Source organism: Atractosteus spatula, chromosome 2 (genome assembly GCF_055471065.1).
Source record: "Atractosteus spatula isolate fAtrSpa1 chromosome 2, fAtrSpa1.hap1, whole genome shotgun sequence".
Classification (NCBI taxonomy): Eukaryota; Metazoa; Chordata; class Actinopteri; order Semionotiformes; family Lepisosteidae; genus Atractosteus; species Atractosteus spatula.
Window position 1 is genome coordinate 38,864,797 of NC_142707.1, and position 22,102 is coordinate 38,886,898.

Here is a 22,102-nt window from a genome sequence, read left to right on the forward strand (position 1 = left end):
AATATTGAAGTAAATTAATTACACATTCAAACACTGTGCTATATCACGTACTGTAGAACCACGCACGTAATCCCTACTTTTTCAGTGGAGAGTCTGAATCCGGTGATCCGCAGAACAAGTTGATGTGCTTCTTGGGACAAGTAGTTCTTTTGTAAATTTGTTGTGCAATTATTGAAGATGAACATACTACATATCCCAAACTGCCATTCGGCGGATGAAGCACACCGGTGCTGGTAGTAAATAAAATCATTGACTGTTATCTACGGCCACCAGAGGCTGATGCGTTAGTATTTGAGAATTGTTGATTAAAACACATATATTAATAAAAATGGACAACACCGGAAAAGAAAAGGAAGCCATTCAACTTATGGCTGAAGCAGATAAGAAAGTGAAATCCTCCCACTCGTTCTTGGGGGGTATGTTTGGGTAAGCAGCATTTTACTGACGGTATGTTTAAGTGGGGGTGGGGTACGTTTTAATTTTTTTTTCCTTTTAAAAATGGAAGACATCTGCACTTACTTTCTGAAATAAATATATTGCCATTTTTTCCCCTTTGAGAAAGGCGTACAGAGCTCATTGGATTTTTTTCGTGTATTTGAAATGTTAATCTGCCAAAGGCCTTCTCTGTGGAATTATTGCAACTCCTCCCATGGCCATCGAGTTCAAGTCAAGTTATATAAATATGAACAAAAGAAGGGGATTCGTTATCTTATATCCCCATGTAAAACCCGAGTGTTTTTTTTATTTATAACTTTATGAAATTTGATTGTAGGATTTTTGGAATTATGAGAGGATATAGATGCCAACTGATTTTCAGCAATGTGGAACCCGAGGCAGTCCCACCTTCATGACACATCTTTAAGTTGTATGATATAGCTGCTTTTCTTTTTGAAACAATAATACTAGTGCCATCTCCATTTTTTTGTATCTTATCAAAGCATTGCATATACCCTGTTTGAAATTACGTAACTGTAGACCTGAGTCATATATATGTGGGAAAGCTCATTCGAGTTGCTGCATTTCAGCGATTCTCCGAAATCAAATGCTAGTGAAGGATTTCCTTTTCAAACGCATTAAAGGACAATTTAGAGCACGTCTTATTAATGTGTTAAAATAAAACGCAAATCATAATTACGACGTTTGACAGTTGTTTAACAGTTTAAAATAAGATGCGCTTATAGGTATATACCGATAACTCAGGGCCGAGTCTGTTTTAGCTTATGGCCAAGACAAATGTACTCTCCAAGGTGTAGTTGTTTTTAACTAATACTATGCGTTAGCAGAATGTACATTGAATACTATTTTCAATACGTGAATCAAAATTGGATTTTAGAGATGACATTATGGCACTCTGATGTTTTTGATTAAAGAATAACAAATTATAATGTAAACAATTATATAGTGATATATTAATGTAGTCAGAGAATGCATTGTAGAACAAAATATGTAATTTACAAAACTATCACAATTACACCAAGTCACACAGTTCTTAGAAAAACGTGAGTAGCTCTCTGGTGCAAGCGACACGTAGAATACTGTAACCCCTTGGTTATGCGCTTCTGGGAAGTGGAGTTTTTTGCCCTTCTCATCCGCTTATTTTGTAAATGTATTTCGATGTTGGCATAAACTACATTTCCCGCGGCGCCTTGCGGTCAACGGGTCGGAGCGGATTGTAGCCACATTAAATAGCCAAAAAATTGAAACCTTTACAAGACGCATATTGAGTTTGTATATTTGTCCATCCTTACAAAATGGACATATCAGGAAAAGAGAACGAAGCCATTCATCTTATGGCTGAAGCTGACAAGAAAGTGAAATCCTATCATTCCTTTCTGGGGGGTATGTTTGGGTAAGCGGCATTTTATGGAAATCCTTGCAGTGTTATGTATTCGTAATAAACATTGATTTAGCCTGGGGGCGGGCGGAGGATTTATTCAGCGACAGTAATGTTACTCAGCAGTTTCTGTAGTGGTTGTGTAGTTTGATACTGTGGTGTTATAATACTGATAAGAAATATATAGTTTTTCTTTGGATATTGAAAACAACGGGCTTTTAAAATGTGATGCTTATCAGGCCTGCCTTCCTTGTTTTTCAGATTGCCCTGCATGACCCTGACAGAAAAGGTGTGCACCATTGCTGTAGATTCAGATTTAAAGATGTTGGCTTAATATGGCTAAAATACATTTCCTAGTCTGTTGATAGGCGTTTTTTGTATGAATAATAAAATGCAAATTTACATTTTTGGGGATATGTATTGTTTTTGCTTCACTGTTAAATGTCACATAAACGTTTTTGTAGCTCTTTGCAGTTTGTGTTTTTCCACTTTATTCAGATGTGGGATCTGACAAACGAAGAATAGCTAACATTTTAATACATTTAGATTGCCCATACAGATATCTAATGAATTTGTAGTGACAGAAAAATCTTCTTTTTTTTAAAACATAACTATATATTATAAATCCTTTAGATGCCTGCAAATGCTATACAAAATCGAGCATTGAAATAGTTTTTATGTTTTTGGAATTGCAATATGTTTTAGAGTTCTTGAACTGCTAATTCATTAGTTGAGGTCTTCAGGTTCTCACATGGCTTAATTTACATCTCAATGTTTAATGCAGGCAGGCAGTTGTCATAAAAGTAGTGCATTTATTGTTACAGTCCACAAAAAAAAGATGCCTCTGCTTCAAGTAGTCTCAGTAAATGTATAAGTTCATAATTTTGCAATGCTTCCAATTTTTAATATGAAGCACAAAGCTATGAAATAATTTTCTGCAACTTCTGTATAATTTTGAAAACAGTAAGCTAGGTACTGACTGCTGCCCTCCTAAAACAATCACATCTGAATAGCAGTGGGGCTCCTATATCTGGCTTTCAGTTTTGCTCCAGCAGCAGCACTGCAGTTTAATGCAGTTATTGTCCTTATTATGTCACCACAGCTTCCCCTAGTAAAAAAAAAAAAAAAGATTTTGAAGTTCATGTGTATTAAGCCACTACTGTAAATATATTAATTTAAAGACACACTTAGGTTTTCACTGCTTGTGATTATTCTCAGCATCAAAAATATTTTAAATTTAATGCTTTTTCAGTGCTTTAGACAACCAGTATTTTCTTAAAGTTGACGACTATATATGGAAGAGTAAAAACGCAGTACTGGTCTGCTGCCTCACTCCAGAAAAAAGGTTACACACAAGAGAAGGCTGCCCATTTTAGCTTGTTTGGTTGCAAGTGGATACCCTAATTATTTCAGGGGTCAGTGGAACTGTCGTGCAATATATCTGTACCTGGGGAGCAGGGAAGAAGAGTTAGCAGATAATGAGGCATTATCACCTCATTACAACAGAAAAACTATAGCTGAGCAAGAGTCCTGTGGGGTTTGGTGGAAATCCATCAGTATGAGATTAGTACTCCAGGGCAAAGAACCTCGTCATCATCTACATACTGTACCAGTTCCTGGAGGAATCGTGAAATGAACTTGGATTGAATCGTACTTTACGTCTTTTGCCGCTTGAGTGTGCTTTGCAAGTTAACTAACTCGCGCTTCTCAAATTTTTGGAGAAGTAATGGGGCACAACTTGTAGTGCCCCGTTTTTTAATTCATTCAACACAATCAACACAATCTGGTGCCCTCGACACGCAATGCTTTGGATTTGAGAAACTTGGATTTGTGAATTGTGGGTCTCAGCCAGTGAAAACTGGTCTCAGATGGGACTCAAGCCATGCTTGCTTTCTGTCCTTAGGCCTGAACTGCTTGCCCTTTTATATCATCTTGCACTGCATATTTCCCAGTATTTGGTGGATGGTACCTTGCTTTCAGTGGATGTTTGTCTGATAGGTTAATAGAGAATATAAATATAAAAAGTGTAATAGTGTTCAGTGTTGATTGGTTCTAGAGGCTTGTAAGATGTATTTGGACTTGGTGTTGTGTGTGTGTGTATATATGTTGTTATTCTTCTGTTTAGTATTATGCCTTTCCTGTAATATATGAAGCTTGGGAATGCAGCTGTGGTTTCATCAGTACTGCAGATTTCTGATGAGGTTTTCTCTGCCCTTAGGCAGAGCTGTGGGGTGGGTGGAGAGGCAGCAACATTGGCAGAAATTGAAAGTGCAGGATTTTAAAACATGGAGGTTGTTGCTGGGCAGAGTCTCTAACTATAATAAAATATTTAGCAGAATGTAGTGTAAAATACTGTATGTACTTTAACTGGATCTGGAGGAGATTGATGCATCACTTGAAACACTGATAAACTGTGAATAATGGGTTTTTTACTTGTACCATTAGGTTAAATAGGGTGTACAGAACTGAGCATTTGGCACAGTGTGGTACTAAAGTACATTACATGGGTTTTTATGTAGTATAATGTGTGTAAAAAGAAAAGTGAAATTCATACTGATGTCTCTTATTACTTGTCCTCTTCACTGAATTACAGGAATTGTTAACTCATAATCTGTTAACAGATTTTATTGTAAAGCTAGTGCAGATTATTTTTATGCAGTTTGTTTATCAGTGCCTGTGTTCAGGGTGTGAGCAGAATTGTACCTTCAGTCCTGCCTTGCTCCCTGTGCTTCTGGGATAAGCTCTGTGTTGTTACAACCCTCACCAGAATAAGTGGCTTTCTGATCATGGATGGATTGATTCCCAGTTTGATTAGATTCAGGTCAAATGATTATTCTGTAAATGAATATCATGACTATAGTAGAGAATAATGAAGGCTGTTAATAAGAGCATAACAGCACTCTGGTTTTCACCGGAATGTTTTGCACCTTTGCAATTGAAAAAAATAAAGGAATTGGTTTGGAAAAAAAAGCACATTTGAATCATGATTATCCTCTACAAAAGATAAATTGGTCAAAGATTCCCTTCATTTCAGATTGGTATCTGTGCTCAGTTTTCTAATAAAAACAATTTCATTTACGATGGCTCATGTCTATAAGACATAACAGAAGTAAGAAAAATGAAAATGACAGTAAATTGACCCAATTAAAGCAAGAATAAAACTAAATTATACATAAAAAGCTATAGTGAAAATGTAGATCTTTAAGAACGTGTAAAAATGTCAGAATGTGGAGTCTGCAATTAATCTAGGTAGTGAGTGCCACAGATTTGATGCTGTACCTGAGAAGGCTCTGTGTCGCATTGTGCTGGGCCTGGTCTTCACCAGAGTAAGATGGTCTGAGTCAGCAGATCTTTGATTAAGAGCTAAACTATTATTGTGCATTGTGTACTTAAGATAGTCTACAAGACAATTCAGTGTCTTATACTTGAGCAGGAGAACCTTTCAATTCCACTGTAAATGTTACAGGGAGCCCATGTAATTTAAATGGTGCTGTGTTAAATGCTGGCACAGTAGTTTTAGTTACAGTAACACATGATCTGTAGAACTCTGGACATACTGAAGAATATTTAGTACTTGAGTAGAGATCCCAGGAAGTAAGGCCTTACAGCAATCTAATCTTGATTAATTGTATCAGTATTGCATTATGTATTTTATGACACATTTTCTATTTTATGACAAAGACATTTTTAATGTTAATAATATGAGCTTCAAATCACAACACTGCATCAAAGTTAACACCAAGGTTTCTACATTCTATTAAAGAGTGTGATTTCAGTGGTGTCAACAACATTGATAATGTTGGGAGTCTTTGAGCATAACCTATCCTTGTCCGATATTACCTTAACAAAAGTTCTGTTCTGGCCATATCAGACGATATCTCAATATCACACAGGCACCTCTGCAGTGTAGACACTGTAGACATCAGTAGTGTGATTCAGTCAAAAAAAAAATCATGTCATCAGCATAACATTAAAAAACAAGTCCATGATGGCAAGTAATCTAATATAACATGTAAATACTAAACAGTAAAGGTCCCAACACAGAATCCTGTTGAGAACTGTAAGTAACAGTCAGTTTTAAAACAGCCCCTGGTTTTGAATTGATTCCTGGTAGCCAAACAGGAGCCAAACCAAAGAAGGAAAGTACTAGTGATGCCTAGGTCAGAGCTTCTCAACCCTTTTCATCTGAAGGCCCACATAGTGAACACAGTGTTCAGGGCAGAAAAGGTGAATAGCAAAAACACGAGAAGAATAAGCTGTGGCTACAGAGGGTATTTTTAATTGAAAATAATTTGTAGCTGCAGTAATAATCTCACAAAAACATATCTACTGCTTATCCTCGGAGAGATACTTGGGCTTTCTTCTGAGAAATAATCTGCTTACGCTGGCATGGGATTTGAGAAAGGCGGACACGGAGAGCAGCATTTAATGTTATTTGTAGCTTATTTCTTGTTCTTTGTTTTCAAATAGGCAAGTAAAAACCCTGACTCACACAGATTGTGAAAGACAAAAGGAAGTTGCTCGCTGTGGCAGACAGAAATATTCAACACTTGTCTGCAGTTGATGGGGCTGGAGGCTCTCAACAAGCAACAGACACAAGACAGGGTGAACCCTTGATGGGAGGCCAGTCATCCACAGGGCAGACACACAGACACTCCCACTAGGGCCAGTTTTCCCAGAAACCAATTAACCTACCAGTATGCTTTTGGAAAATGCGAAGGAACCGCAACACCCAGCTGAACCCCACGCAAGCTTGGAGACAACGTACAGACCCCACATGGATAGTACCCCAGGTCTGAAATTTAACCCAGGGCCCCAGCACTGTGCTGCCCACTTAGCACTGTGCTGCCCACTTACCACTGTGCCACCGATCTGTTTTCATATTAAGATAAGATCACTTTATTGGCCATATGCAATTTCTTGTATTAGAAATTTGTCTTTTTTCCGCATACCCCAACTTGCTCTCCATGAGACACACAGACAGGGAGAGAAGCTTGGGGTCAGAGCGCAGGGACAGCCATTTATACGGCACCCCTGGAGCAGTTGGGGTTAAGGGCCAACGGAGAAGGATTCCTCTGCCGGCCGCGAGATACGAACCGGCAGTCTTCCAGCCACAGGCGCAGATCCTTAGCTACAGAGCCACCACACCACCCCAATATATTGAATGTATATATTACTAAACAGCAGCTTCTATTGGTCATTGTCTGAACGGAGTTGGTGTTCCATGTATTCAAATCAGAGAGTAGCAAAATAAACCATGTTTGATTGCCCCTGGTGCACTTTACCTTTCTACACCTGTCTGTGGAAATTACCAGCTTTCCCTGTTCTCTGTTCAGAACCAGAAATACATGCAAATGAGAAAGGGCTTGTCTGCATATTGGTGGCATCTTTGAATCTCTAGTCTTGCAGTTTCTGCTGTGTCCTGTTGACATGATGAGGATCGTGTCTCAGTAGTAACAATGTGGTGCAAAGTCTGTCGTTTTATTGTAAATTGAATTTGATTTAAGTCTTCACAGAAGTCATAGCTAGGAACACTTATATTGAATTTCAGTTCCTAAAGTAGTAAAAAAAAAACCCTGCTTATTAATGTAATGGTACATAGGGCAACATTGAAGACTATATTGATGATCATGTCCATCACATGGCTTGCATAATTAATATTTCAGTGCCTTGACCTTGCTCCTATAGAGATTTACAACACAATAGTTCTGCAGAATCTGATAGTCCCAGGATCATATATATTCAGTCATTATATTTTTATGAGTCATTAGCAAAATGTTGCAATCACCCCCAAAATTGTCACTTATCCCAGAACAGTAGTGTATTACTTTTCTATAATTGCATCATGTTGTCCAAAATGTCTTAATGTTAAATTAGTGCTAATAAATCTCTAGTTTTAAAAAACTTCAGATTGTTTTACCTAACATTCTTAATGGAAAATGAATTTTTGCTCCATGTTCAGAAAAGGAAGCTATTGGTCTGTTTTTGCAGCAGTTGCTACTGGCTTTAATATCACAAGTGTATTACTGTAAAATTAACCAACTTGTAGTATTTTTGAGAACCTTCTTAATGTCTCAGTTTCTTTCAAATTTTAAAATCAGGTATCAAAACAAATATATTACAGAAACCACCTCTTTTTTTTTCCTCATCAAGTTTTGAAACTTTAAAATGGATTTCTCAGCTGTCAGCTGTGCAGTTGCTAGTTGTGCTGTTTTAGAAAACCCGTTTCTCATCTCCACTGACCCACTTATTCAAACTTTCTTTTAAAATTGCTGAAATCCCAGCTGACTGGAAGTCCACCCTTGTTCTGCCCCTTTTCAAAAGTGCAAAGGGGAGGTAATAAGTGCTATAGCCATATATCTGTTTTGCCTTGCCTTGTTGTTTTACATTTTTGAAAAAAATAAATAATAAGCAATTGTTATTTTTAGAGTTTTGTGAAGTTGGTCCCTCTACAAACAGCATAAACAATGACTCTCAGTGCATTTGTCTGTGCTGCTGGAAGGGGTGTGTGTGCTACTTCTCTTCTGAGATATTAGGGATTCTTTTTTTGGGGGACTGCACTGTTTGTGCCATAAAATGTAGCGTTTTTACTGCTTTTATTTCTGAGATACAAAGCATTTTTATTTTTGGGAGTGTGCAAACTCAGCATGTAACAAACACCACAAATAGACTTTCGGTTCATTTGTTTGTGCAGCGTTTGTGCTGGTGGTATCATGATGGCTCTTGTAAAAAATGTATATATCATATTTGTATAGCTGTGGGATGAAAAGTAAAAAAAAATATCAAAGCTTTTGAGTGTGCAGATCACTCAATTCTACTGAAGTTGCTGTGTAGTAGATATGAATTACCATCACGTGGTTTCAGAACTATTTACAGAACAATAGGTATATACTGACATTTGTTTTTTACGACCTTCCAGTTAGCAAGGGAATTGCACAAAGTCATCCCTGGTTTCTTGGTAATTTCCCGGCATGTATGATTTAAGACCTAGAAGTTCTCAATTTCTTAATACATAGTCATCTAATTATCTGGAATAATCTGCAGGATAAGATGAAACTATCCACTGAAGGTGGTTTCAGTTGTGTAATATCTTTTCTGCCTAATATTTGTATTTGTTAATACCGCCACATCCTATTATGTCGTTCGTTATTTACATTTTGTTGATCATTGTTTTCTTTAACTGCTTTGTTTCCTGTGCAGCAGTAGTATAAGCCTTTCATTGATTACACTGATAGCATTATGGTCAGCACGGTCAATGAGAATTTGTTGTTAAATACTATTTAAAATAGGTTATCTTCTTAAGGGTTTAATTAAGGGTCCTTGTTATCATGTGTATTAGTATTGCTTATTATTTTATTAATACTTTTCATCTGTGATTAATGTTACATGCATTTTATATTCTTAATTTCAGAGGAAACTCTAAAATTGAAGAAGCTTGTGATATGTATGCCAGAGCAGCTAACATGTTCAAGATGGCTAAGAACTGGAATGGTAAGTTATCTGAAAGTATTTCATTTTTGCATGCAGTTTTGTTTAATTTCTTGTGTTTTAGTTCTTATGTGCTTTTCTGAGTGCTGTTGTCACTCAGTAAAGAGATACTTCCATTCAAATTAACAGCAGGAGTTGTATATTCTCTCGGCCTCTGTGTATTGAGTAATGGCTTAGTCCAGGTTGCAATTAGTGACATCTAGAGTAAGTTTCAATCTATGACCTGAGTGCACGTGCCTGAAGTAGAGATACATAGGAGACAATAGTAGATATGGTAAAATAAATGATTGTATTGAAGACTTGGACAATTTTGTGATCCAGACCAAAAAGCCCGGAGAAGGTTTTTTGTTATGGATCATTTTATCATTTAATACATTTGCGGTGCGTAGTTTTAAAAGCATGATGTTTGTCTACTAAAACTCAACAGGTCATTTATACTTTTAAATTAACCTTTAGAGGAGTTGAAGATTAAAATATGGAAACTCTATATTCTATATAATTCTATATATTTTTACGATGTTGGAATTAAAAGACCTTCTCTATTTTACTCTTTCCTTCTTGTAAAGCAACAATTTTGTTTTTCACTTTGTATTACTCATTATGAATCTGTCTTAATGGAGTGTTTCACCTTTATCCAAAGGTGCAGGAAATGCCTTCTGTCAGGCTGCCAAGCTGCATATGCAGCTCCAGAGCAAACATGACGCTGCCACCAGCTTTGTAGATGCTGGCAATGCTTACAAGAAGGCTGATCCTCAAGGTAGGAAATTGTATTATTTCCATATTATATTTAATGCAAACAATTATTTTGATAATTGTTTATTAGTAGCAGAAGCAGATGCTGAGAGCTCAATAAATTGGCTGTTATCACTGAATTACAAAAAGATTCTAAACAATTTTTGGAGCACTGGCTAGATAATGAAGGCCTAAGTCTGTTATGGTGTATGTGGGGGTTTTTTTTTACCTTAAACCAGTTTCAGACAGGTTTGCTCTGAGGTGGTAGTTTAAAAGCACTGATAAAACACAGCATATTTATAATAAATTACAAGTCTCAGTTGTTGAAGGTTGTAAAAGTTTCACTAACCTCCTTTAGACTATGGTGTGTTGAAGCCAAAATGGTGACATGCAATTGAATTAAAGGTGGTGACTGAATGAAGAAAAACAGATGAACAGAGGCAAACTATTGTTTTTGTAGACTGGCTAAGAATTATTTCGTGTGTATATACCCAAAAAAAAGATGATAATATGTAAACTGATAATTCTTAAAATCACCAGTTACCTCGGGGGTGTCAAGCATACCTCATATCACAAGCTTTGCTATGCCCTTTCGAGGATGTGATTACAGTCGCTCACGGACTCAGAGCCACACAACGCCACTCCACAGACAGTGGCAAACTGTGCTTTGCCAAAAGACTAGGTCTTCTAATGAGAGGTGGCAGAGCAGAAATCCAGCACAAACTAGGCACAGATTCTGCAGATCTCTATTCTGTTGAAAACAATATTGTCAAAACAATTTGTTCAGCAACTGGTGAAAATAAATGTGCCACTGTAAATGTATGCTAGTTGGTAAGCCGCAGGGCTGAAATGCTTATTAAACGGGATCTGTAATTAGTGATCGGCATCACTTGTAAACTATGAGGAACTTATAAAGCAGTTTGCAGTTTAATTCAAAAATTAAAAAGTTTTGTCTTTTTAACTAAAAAACTGAATCAACAAAAGACAAGGTTAAAGGTGCATTGCATGAAAAGAACATGCAGAATATTCTTTTGTTTGGAAACAGTTACGTGTTGTTTACAGATCTCGCCATATCATTATATTCTCCACTGTTTCCTGAGAAGATATGGCCATGTCAAACTAGATGAGTCTAAAGATCAAACAGGGGCACTGCAGTCACATAATGAAAACAAATGTTTATCATTCTGAAGGCAAATCCAACACAGTCAGTGGTAAAAATGGTAAAATATTCATGTGTTTAGTTATTTAAGCATCAACTGCCAAACAACCACCAACAGTGTAGATCTTTCCAGGCTTTAACCAAACATTATCTTTAATGAATCAGATGGACAGAAGGCTGTTATTCTATATGTACTGTTAAAGTGTTATGATTAGCCCCCAGCTGACAAATGGACAATAAGTATATTATTTTCAATAATTTAACTATATAAACTTGGTAAAGAGATGTTAAAATTGCAAAAATTGTTTCCAAAATGTTTCTACAGGCCTCTTTTACATTCATGCTATGTAGTTTAAGCATGTACTGAGCAGTGTAGAGCAGGTTCTGGGTTCATCTCTGGGTGGGACACTGCAGTTTGTACCCTTGCTCAAAATCTTCTGTTGCTCCAGTAAAATACCCAGCTGTATAAATAGGTACTAATTTAAGTCACTTTGGATAAAAGTGTCAGCCAAATACATTAGTGTTAAAAAGTCATGTTTAACAACATCTAACAGAACCAATACAATTCTGTAATAAGTACAACTTTAGTAGGCAGTGAAGTAGTAGCCTGAAATAGCACACAACCACAGATAGTCATATTAACTGAGTTAATCAACATCTTTATACTCTTTATTTATAATAGTGTTTGGTATTTAATAGTGCAGAATACTTGTATACTTACATAATCAGGTGTTATAGCATATGACGGCATCAACAGTTCACACCTCCACTAGAGCTTTCTGTTATTCTAAAAGCTTTTATTTTTATTAATACAGCTTAGTTTGGGTAAGAAGACAACCCAAAAAATTATTAATTCATATTGTAATTGCAATTGCAAGCTACATTGCGGTTTGTAACAATGTAAGATATACATGGTTTAGTATAAAGTGTTTACCTAATCCATTACGTTTGCCAGTCAAGTCTAATTGACTAATTTTTAGGTATTTCTCATTAAAATTCTCCCTCTGCCCATCTGTGAAGCTAAAAGGCTACTTATTATTAGCTTAAAAGAAAACAGCTACAATTTCAGAAAGCTATGAGTTTTCTCTCTAAAATGTATTTGTAGTGATAAATCCTTTTTCATTTACCTTTTAGGATGTACTATATGTAGCAATTTAAAATCCTCTACAAAATATATTATGTATTATTTGATCAATTTAAGAAATAAAATATTTATTTTATGTCATAATCAATATTGGACTTAAAAGTATAAGTTATATATGATATTCTGAGTTATCTTAAGAGAATGGGGAATATTTAGCTTGGCATTATTAGGTGGTGTGTGAATGAATATTAATATTTATGTAAGGTTTGGAAGAATAGTTTTTGTAATATACTGTATATATAATTTGCGTGGTTCATTGCAATAACAAAATAATTTATAAAAAACTCAAATCTTGTCTATAGTAGAAAAACAGATGTCTTAAAAGATGTTTAGAACAAATGAGTCCCTTTGTTCTGATGTTTCCATGATTGTCTCTTGAGTTTGAGTTTTCTGTATCTAGTTGTCAGAACTTTGCAGATTGTCACCTTTAATATATAGAAATACAAGAGGTTTAAATAAAAATACATATCACTTAATTTGGCATTCTGGAACTAATTCTTATTTTTAAAAATGTTTCCATTTTATCATTAGGCTTTTTGTTTCTGTTTTCTGTGCTTTATATTTTCACTTTTGAGTTCTGAACCATAATTCCTTATTTACCTTTATCTGTTTATCTTACTTCTATGACAAATTATTTCACATTTAAACTTGACCTGAACATTCTGTAAAACATGTTACAATGTTTGTAAAATGGGAGAAATTTAACTAAATTGTAGGCTCAGGGAATTTATTTATTGTAATGGTGGTTGTTTATCTAGGGAAGCTGAAGAGATTTCAGTGTTTACACATTTTAAATGCTTTAAACTATGACTTATCACTTAATACTGGGAGGAATCCTATTAAAATGTGTTCATTGCAAGTTGAAATGTAGAATTTTGAAGTTATGTTTGCTAGCAGCAATATCTGTGATGGTAATGCAAGGTTGGATAGAGTCTACAGTTTTTCAGCTGTGTAGCTCCATATTACCAGGAGAACCGTGGTTTATCCTAAGGGTTTTTCAAACTCATATGTTTACCTTTGTATTTACCTTTTCCTTCCTTTTTCCAAATGCACCCAAAAGAGGCTATCAGCTGCCTAAATGCAGCCATCGATATATACACAGATATGGTAAGAATCTCCTACTCAATGAAGAGAAACAACAGTTGCTTTATTATTGGATTTGTTGTGCTGTGGTGCTTGATTAGTAGATTCCAAGTCTTCTCATTGAAAAATTTCTTTCACATTCATAGGGAAGATTCACTATTGCAGCTAAACATCATATCACAATTGCTGAGGTCTATGAGTCTGAGCTGGTGGATATTGAAAAGGTATGTATAGGTTTTGGACTTACTCAATATGCTGTGACATGTCTGCTGCGTGCAGTCACAATCGTTAAGAAGTCAAAATCACTACAAAATTAAAGTATAGGTATTCATTTCTGTCTCATTCTTTAATTTTAATGTAGGCGATTGCACACTATGAACAGGCAGCAGATTACTACAAAGGAGAAGAGTCTAATAGGTAAGGCCAAGGAAACTTCCTTGTTTTTCTTGCTTTATGAGCAGCTGGCATAAAGCTTTGTTCACAAAGCAGTAATCATACATACTTCCAGTTGAGGAAACTGTGCTTCTATAATGGATGAATAATAAGGAAAAAATAGTTTTCATTTTGTGATAATACAACAGGATGATATTTATGGGTGAAAACAAGTTGCAGTGAACATAAGAACTTATACAGATCTTATTTTGGCACATATTTTACCAAAAAAAAAGGACTTTAAACTGAAGGACAAAGCCTCACTCCTGTTGAGATTATCCAGAGGAACTAGTTTGCTTGATGTTCACAGAGCAGTTCTTAAACTATCAGTTTGGAAACATCATGCAATATCCTGGTTTTACTTAATAAGAGTATCCTGTTCTGAAAATTCTGAAACATAGACTGAAATGTTTTTTTTTAATTTTGTTTTAGTTCTGCTAATAAGTGTCTGCTTAAGGTGGCTTCATACAGTGCACAACTCGAGCAGTATCAGAAGGCAGTTGAAATCTATGAACAGGTTTGTATGCTTTGCAAAGCTTATAATTAATATTTTCCATATGTAAATTAAAAAAAAATCCACAATGAGTTTAATTCACTTTTTTTTCCCCATAGGTTGGCACTAATACCATGGACAACCCTTTACTGAAATACAGTGCAAAAGAATACTTCTTTAAGGCTGCATTGTGTCATTTTATTGTCGATGAATTAAATGCAAAGGTTTGTATAAATGTAACTGCTATCAGTGCATTTTGGGACAGATCAATGAATCAGCTTTAATTCAAACGTATGATATTTCTTTAAAATATAGATCCTAGCTTTAATTTTAATTACAAACTAAAAAATCACTGAGACTTCTAACTTTGTTAGAAAATTACACTGTAGTTTTGTGTTGTCATATATCATTTGCTTTTATACTGATATTGTACTGATTCTACACCTGCAATGCTATATATTTGCCAAGTATCTGAATGAAGAATGGAATTGAGTACACCTGATCAAGTAATAGAACTGTCCGATGCAGTTTTGCAATGAAGAAAAGCTATGCTTGCAAATCATAAACATAAACTAATGTTTGTTAACATAAAATAATTTAGCATAAAATAATTTAAAGGCTTATCTTGCAGTTGTTAGCATTTTTAAAGTGTATTGTATTCTCTTTAAAATTCAGAACAACAAATGTACAGGTGCATTAGCTTTGACATTATGGCACTGATGTTTTTGCTCTTCTGTTGTATTTTTTTTTACCTAGCTTGCAGTTGAGAAATATGAGGAAATGTTTCCAGCATTTTCCGATTCAAGAGAATGTAAGCTGTTGAAGGTACGTAAGTTAACAACTTGACTCCATTTTTTCTCAGCATTAATTCCTTTACTGTAGACATAGATTATGGGGTAATTCTGAAGATAATGTTTTCTGGTCCTGACAGTTCAGTGCTATTCTGTCTATAGCATTTTCCTCTGTCCAGGATATCTCTGTTATCTCGCTGGGTTCTGTATGTTGTAGTTTGACCTTGTGTTCTGAAGCAGGCCTAAAATCTTAGTTTTCTGCAAAGAACTGTAATTGCAGTTCACTGAATTTGGTTCTTTAAATATGGCATGGGGCTGAAAATGTGGGGCTTTCATAAAGAAAAGTCAGTGAATATAGAGTAAAGGTTTCTATTGAAATTAGCGCAGAAATACATTTCGATCCGACAGTAGAGGCTATTACTCGGAACAAAGGCTGAGCTCTGGGAGCCAGGTGTTGTTGGATTGATTATTAATATTGAGTCATGTTATTTTCTGAATTTTACCTTGATTTGACCTTGCGACGGTGCACAATAGACTGAGAGTTTTACCCTGGTCACCACATTTTTAATTGACAAAGGATCACTCAGCTTTCAGTGCAACAGCAACGCCTAGAACCTGCCTGCAAATCCTGTAAGACACCTTGTCATTTTCTAAAACAAGGGGTATGTTAGAAAATTGTGTCTGCATGGGACTTTTTTTCCTCAAACAGTAAAGTGTTTCATTGAGCCATAAGTGATGGGTTATTCCTAATCGGATTAATATAAAATAATTTGATTCACGTTTTTTTAAAAGGCTGTTGTGAGTCATACTGTGGTTATTCTTTGATATTTAAATCCCTTGTTTGTGTGTAATTTATAAATAACTATTCATGTGTTTCAGGATATGACCTGGCTGTAAATGTGTTGTGTACTGTGTTCGTTTTGGAAACCTTACATTTCTTTTTGTCTCAAGGGGAATTATTACAGAGCTCTGTAACTAATCATCTGGCTCAGCTGATTTATACAGTGGTTACTGTATATTCTCTTGATATGTACCGAATGCATTGTATTTGGAATTTATCATTCTGTAGAAAATGAATGACTGAAGATTAAAAATAAATAACCGTGCCCTATACAACAGAAATAGCAGAATAAAAAGTGATGTTCCCATTTTAATCTTACACTGCTTTTCTCTATAAAGGTATTAGGAAGACTGCTCTTTTCTGCCTGAAAATTTACCTGAGCTTTCTTCCCAACAGAAACTTCTTGAAGCACACGAAGAGCAGAACAGTGAAGCTTTCACAGAAGCAGTAAGAAAGATTTTTTTTTTAGTTTACAAAAAATCCCATCCATCTGTGATACCAAAATTGTTCTTGTTTCTAAGGTTATTTTCTTATCTGAATTAATTACGTGCTACCTGGCATATAATTGTGTGTATATATGTCTGTTTCCATAAGTAAATTTAATGTTCAGATAAGAGGCCCTTTCACAGATCATGCAAAATGTGATGTTGGCTTTGTCAAAGGATTTATGGCATTACTGTATGACAAAGGTTGTAACAGAAATCCTGTGCTTTTATTCTAACATTTTGGTTGCTTTTTATTTGCCCTCCACTTTATAAGAATCAAGTGATATGCCAGTAAAAACTGCTTCAAGCACAGTGTTTCTCATTTCAATGGACTGGAATTTGAAAATTGATCGTATGTGGGGAATTCTATCAAAAGCCTTCTGGAAATCTAAATACACCATATCTCATTGTGTATGTTTTTTTTAGCATTTACCATTCTTTTTTTTTTGGTGTAGTACCGAATACTGAAAGAACTTTTAAGTATTCTAACCTTCATTGTAGTATTACTTTCAATCTCCTAATAATTATTCTAATATCCATTTTATCTATGCTTGCAATTTGTTGAAATCACTTTCTTTAACTTTTTTTTCCTCAGTAGGTTCAGAATTATGAACTTATTGTTGTTTTTAATCATATTATAAATTATATTTGTCCTAGCTGATTTGTTTAACCATTTAAGATAGTTTTTTTTGCCAAGAACCAACCAAGATATCTTCAGGGACATCCTACAGGAACAGCTGATTTTATTTAGGGCTAATCAGAATCACTTCAGTTGATGTCAGATGAGGGCAGATTACCTTTGTACATGATTTTGAATGTGATTGGTTAACTCTGAACACAGTTACAACCCCCTTTATAAAGGGTGTGCACACTAATGCAACAAAGTTTTTTTTTATTTTTCCTAAAAATGATCCATTTGTTTTTCACTTAAATATTGTTGGTACAAGATCTTATTAAAGGTGAAAAAGGTCTGACATGATTTGTCTTGATTTCAGTCTTTTCATCAACAAAAGCTAAAATTTCAATAAGTGTGTGATATCCACTGTATTATTGCATTTTTTAGAACATCTTATGACAATTCTGACTTGTTTGCAACAGGTTTATGACTGTTAATTCATAAGATGTATGTTTATTTGTAATCATCCTTTATTTAACAAGATACATTAGTTACAATGATGACCTGGTCAAGACTCTCTTAGTATCATTACATAGATGTCAAAGCCTTTAAAGAAAGCAAAGAATCAATACAATTTAAATAGCCTTACAGGACATGATAATGTTAACAAGTGCAAAAGTCGGTTAGGAAACATTTAGAACATCTTCCCCTCAATGGGATTAACATGCAGTATTCTGTAGTTATTAGCTGTATGTCACATACCCCTGTGGATCTATCCAATTTTGGAACATTTTTCTGTCTATGTAATAGACATTATATGCTGTATTTAAGTGAACATTGGTATTCACTTAAAATTTAAGACTGCACAACAAACCCATATTACACTGGCTAAACATGCCCCCAACCTTAAAGCCTAATGCTAATCCCAAAGGAGTTGACTGAACTCATGAACTCTTTAAATACCCAAGTACATAATGGGATACCTGACAGTTTTATTCACATCAAAGCTCAGGCCCGGTGTGTGTTTTTTTGATAATTACCAATTTGAGGTGTGTAAAGGAGGCTGTAGAGGGAGAAGGCGCTGTTCACAGTATTTCAGCAGCTGATGAATTTTGTTAGAAACAGAATTTGGACTTCATATCTGAACTGCATTTAGATCCAGCTGATACAGTAATGAATAATTTATATTCTGATTCCTTATCTATGAGTGTATTTTTAGAAAATTGAACAATTTATTTAAAGAAGAGTTTAATTCCACAATGAAAAGTGAAAAGAAGGATGAAAGAGATTGGGACTATGGCACAAAGGGGAAGGGTAGGAACATAAAAGAAAAAGGAAGAATAGGGTTAGGCAAATGTAAAAAGGGAGCTTAAGAGATAGGAATCTGGCCATTGGTTTTAGGGGAAACATAGAAAGTAACAATCTGTAATAAAAGAAGATATTTGAAAGAAATTAGTCAGTTTTATTTTTTTTAAATCTCATATAGTTTTATATTTCACAAGTACACCTCATGCAGCCTGTATTAGGTGCATAATTAACCTAAAGTGCCTACACCCTAGCTAGCCATTTCATTTGCCAAAGTGTTTTGGTAGTTGGACCCTGTTTCTGTAAGACATGCTGTAATATAGACCTTTACCAGCATCAGTTAACGCAATATAGCTGTCCTCCCCCTTAAACCTGAAACCTGATAGAAGCCAACCTTTGACTTTGGGATGTACTTGTCACAGTTAATTATGATCTCTAGAAAAGCCTTTATAAAGTATTCTCTCAGTGCTCTACCATATTATGTCTTAAGGATGTCAAGTTCTGAAGGACCTGCACTGCAATACAGCCTTGTGTGCTAAGTTGAATTAAGCAAATTAGACCTTAAGTGTTTTAGAGAGACGATTGTTGTTCCCTTAAATTTAATTTCCCTGTTTTTTCAATTGTTAATCCCTTCCAGGTGAAAGAATTTGACTCTGTCTCTCGCTTGGATCAGTGGCTGACTACTATGCTGCTTCGTATCAAGAAGACCATCCAGGGAGATGCAGGGGATCTCAAGTGAGAAGCTGGGAGAGCCTGTGGCATGCCACCACCTTTTAATTCCTATTTCTTTGTGCAGTGGCCTGTGAATAATTCGGAGTTCACAATATTTTCAGTACTCATCTGCAATTATAGTAAATCCGTTGCATTTTAATCTTTATTTTCAACAGAAATACATAGTCCGAAAAAAGTCCAAATCCCTGTCACGTAACTAGTTTCGTCTCGTTTTTCTTTTCTTCGGTGGGATACATTTAACTTACCTTCACATTTTAGGGTAGTGTAAAATGTTTTACAATAATTAAAACAAAGGACATTCCAAAAATAAACTTAAAAATGTTGGGAGGCTTTTCACTTCTCATATAACTACTGGTGTTATTATATGGTACTAGTGCAAGTCTTGCGTGATGTACAGTTGTAATTATTTGATAGCTGGAGTGGGAATAATCAGTATATTTTATATTTTAATATATATTTAAAATGAAGAACACAGGTTTTGTCTTTATGTTGAACAAAGCACTGTAGATAAGGGAAGTTGATTTTTACTTTTCACTTTAGAATTGTTTAGTACGGTCTATTTGTAGTTTCATTGGAAAGGATGAAAAACAAGGAATTTAGAAAGTTATAAGCAACAACGGTACCTTTGACTTAAATGTGATCGGAGAATCCTAAAATTGCATGCTCTTCACGAAATGTTGGTTCCTATTGTTTTCAGTGCAAACATTTCACTGTTGCATCATTGTTATAAAAGAAAAGTTATCATTTTGTGGCATTTGTAGCAAGAAGAAATGATGTGGATCAGCAGAGCTGGCTTTCAGCAGAAAGTACAACTGTAACTCATGACTGGTCATTATTATTTTTAGTGAAAGCATAATTTTGCAGCTTTGAGTGCAAACATGTATAAATGCCAGAGTCACGGTATCAATGTTTTTGCAAGAACCACTACATTTTAAAATCAATTCACACTCCGTGATATGTCCAAGAATATAAATATTTTAAGTGTATGATATTCATGAACATCTACAATCTAGTGTAAAACTAAAATTTTACTGACAATTCAGGATATTAGATTACTGATTCAGTAGTTTGTAAAGGTAACTGTATTACGCAATCATTGCTAAAGCATTGAGAAGCACAGAATGTAACCAGAAAATGATACAAATAAGTTAGAAAAATCAGTTTAAATGGTTAAAATCTTGAGAAATACTTCAGATTCACTGTAAAAAGTGGCATAGTACTATGAGAAAATAGTACTAGAAAAGGATGTCAATGTCCTGTGTCAAGCAATTTAATATTTTTTTCCATACAGTATACCCTAAACAAAAGTTAAGTTTTAGTACTGGGTGTATGGGTTTTAGTGGACACATTCCAGAATGTTTCTTGTCTATGGGTAGATAGGAGTTGATCTATTCGTTTACTAGTCTCCACAGTTGAACTGTTAAACCTGTTGTTTCTTCCCACTGTGATATTCTTATTTTGATTATTACAGTTTCTTCTACCACATGAGATTTGTTTTCTGGTGATAGATGTTACATATTTATGGGTCTTTTGTTTACTGTGAAGAGCAGTTATTTTTTTTTTTGCTTCTGTTTAGTGATTTGCAATTCTGTTACTGAAATGATAAGGTATTTTTGCACAGATGTGAAAGAAAATGCATACAAATCCCTTTTGGTGTTGTCGGTGCAAAGGAATTAATGTCAACTATAACCTGTTTAATGTACTTAATGTCTCAATGTGTTGTGGATTAATGTGTTATCTGTTACAGAGAGCAACCCAGTGTTTTACCTTTAAATGTATAGCATGTTGTCACTATGTGTAGTGCAAAATGTTGTGAAGTGAAACATAAAAGCTGTTATAAAGAAATCAATGAAAAGAGACAATCTACCTGCCTATCAGTTTGTTGTTACCTGTTATGTAATTGAAACATGTAAACTAAGTGGCTGGTCTCTTCTGTATCTATTATTCAATGTCAGTTTATGCTGAACTGTACAATAATAAAATTAGATCAACACTTTTATTTTTCTTTATTTATATAATTAAGTATAATATCATTGGGCTGGATAGCTTGAACTACCATCAAACCTTAGAAGACTTGTCTAATAGTGCCTCTAGTTCACTTGTCTCTGGTTACATTTTCCTCCTTGGAAAAAATAAGATGCTTTGATAAAGTAGAAGATGATTAAAAGATGTGTTGAGATTTGATCTTGGTTAGGGCAACTGTTCAACCTGAATTATTTTCAGAGCACTGAGACATTCTTTGAATAATTGATTTTTAGTTGATTTAAAGTTGTTGTTTATCGATTGAATTACTTTATTAACCAAGTACTCCTGAAGACAAAATACACGTTGCAATAACGCTTGGATGACTTGCTAAGTCTCGCCATTCATTTACAGGTAGTCTTCTTCTTTCCTCCTGGAATTCATCTCCCAGATTTATATCTGTTGGAGACTCATTTTTCATCCTCCCTTACCCATTCCCACTCTCCCTTAATTCTCTCCACTTATGATGGATCCACATCCAAGTTCTTCTTTTTACATTTTGGTTTGAAATTAAACTCAACTTTTTGAATTATGTAAGATGCATGACAATTTTTAAATGGTCATTCTTTAGATGTTCCTTTGGCCTTCTTGGCAAATGGCAAAAACAGTAAAATTAGCAAAACTTCAAAAAACAGTTTAATTAAATATATACCATTTCTAACTACTGAAAAAAATGGAACAACTGGCCTTATTAAATGAAGACTGCATCTGCCAAATTAACTACTGTTACCTTAATCGCTGTTAGTATTTTCTGCAAGTCTCAAAAACTTCACATAAACAAACCATTGTATAGTCTCATAAGCTTAGAATAATTATGTCAACATAACTCTTTCTAGTTTAAATTATACTACATGAGTACTGCCCTGCTTCCTTCTACTCAATGGATTACTGGAAAAAAATTAGTTCAAATTACATTTAAATTGCAGCAACATTAAAATGTTATTA

The 22,102-nt window shown here is 34.9% G+C and overlaps 1 protein-coding gene across 2 annotated transcripts; it reads left to right on the top strand.

The window, feature by feature from the left end:
• Window positions 1-201: 201 nt before the first annotated feature.
• On the top strand, window positions 202-21,128 carry LOC148839666 (beta-soluble NSF attachment protein). Of its 2 annotated transcripts, none has more exons than XM_088908793.1 (11): window positions 202-426; window positions 9,246-9,325; window positions 9,963-10,079; window positions 13,418-13,464; window positions 13,587-13,664; window positions 13,802-13,857; window positions 14,305-14,389; window positions 14,485-14,589; window positions 15,122-15,190; window positions 16,394-16,444; window positions 19,041-21,128. In XM_088908793.1, exons 1-11 carry the CDS (start codon window positions 329-331, stop codon window positions 19,140-19,142), a joined length of 888 nt encoding a protein of 295 aa, XP_088764919.1. In that variant the 5' UTR covers window positions 202-328; the 3' UTR covers window positions 19,143-21,128. The 2 variants fall into 2 exon arrangements, with proteins under 2 accessions (XP_088764919.1, XP_088764920.1); XM_088908794.1 differs by lacking the exon at window positions 202-426 and adding an exon at window positions 1,639-1,849.
• Window positions 21,129-22,102: the final 974 nt, after the last annotated feature.